The sequence below is a fragment of the Meleagris gallopavo genome, chromosome 19 (genome assembly GCF_000146605.3).
Source record: "Meleagris gallopavo isolate NT-WF06-2002-E0010 breed Aviagen turkey brand Nicholas breeding stock chromosome 19, Turkey_5.1, whole genome shotgun sequence".
Classification (NCBI taxonomy): Eukaryota; Metazoa; Chordata; class Aves; order Galliformes; family Phasianidae; genus Meleagris; species Meleagris gallopavo.
The window spans coordinates 4,970,843-4,971,096 of NC_015029.2; the positions used below are offsets into that span (position 1 = coordinate 4,970,843).

At 72.4% G+C, this 254-nt stretch overlaps 1 protein-coding gene across 4 annotated transcripts in view; it reads left to right on the forward strand.

The window, feature by feature from the left end:
• Nucleotides 1-6: 6 nt before the first annotated feature.
• CIZ1 (CDKN1A interacting zinc finger protein 1) overlaps nt 7-254 on the forward strand; it is a 23,160-nt gene continuing 22,912 nt past the window's right edge. For all 4 annotated transcript variants that reach the window (XM_010720845.2, XM_010720844.2, XM_031556184.1 and 1 more), the window contains exon 1: nt 7-200. In XM_010720845.2, coding sequence (XP_010719147.1) covers nt 103-200 — 98 coding nt within the window. In that variant the 5' untranslated portion in view covers nt 7-102. The remainder of the gene's footprint in view (nt 201-254) is intronic.

Sequence of the window (254 nt, forward strand, 5' to 3'; positions counted from 1 at the left end):
GGCGGCTCCCCCGCTCCATGGCCGCTGGGCTGAGCCGCGCCGCCGCCTCCCTCTCACCGCCGCCTTTCGTGTCAGGCTCGCCCCGTTCGGAGCTCCCCAGCCATGTTCAACCAGCAGCAGTTCCAGCAGCAGCTGCTGCAGCTCCAGCACCTCCTCCAGCAGCAGCAGCACCACCATCCCCCGGCGCAGCAGGGAGGCCGGTAAGCGCCGCTACGCGAGGCCGGGGATCGCGGGCCTGTCCCGAGGGAACCGCT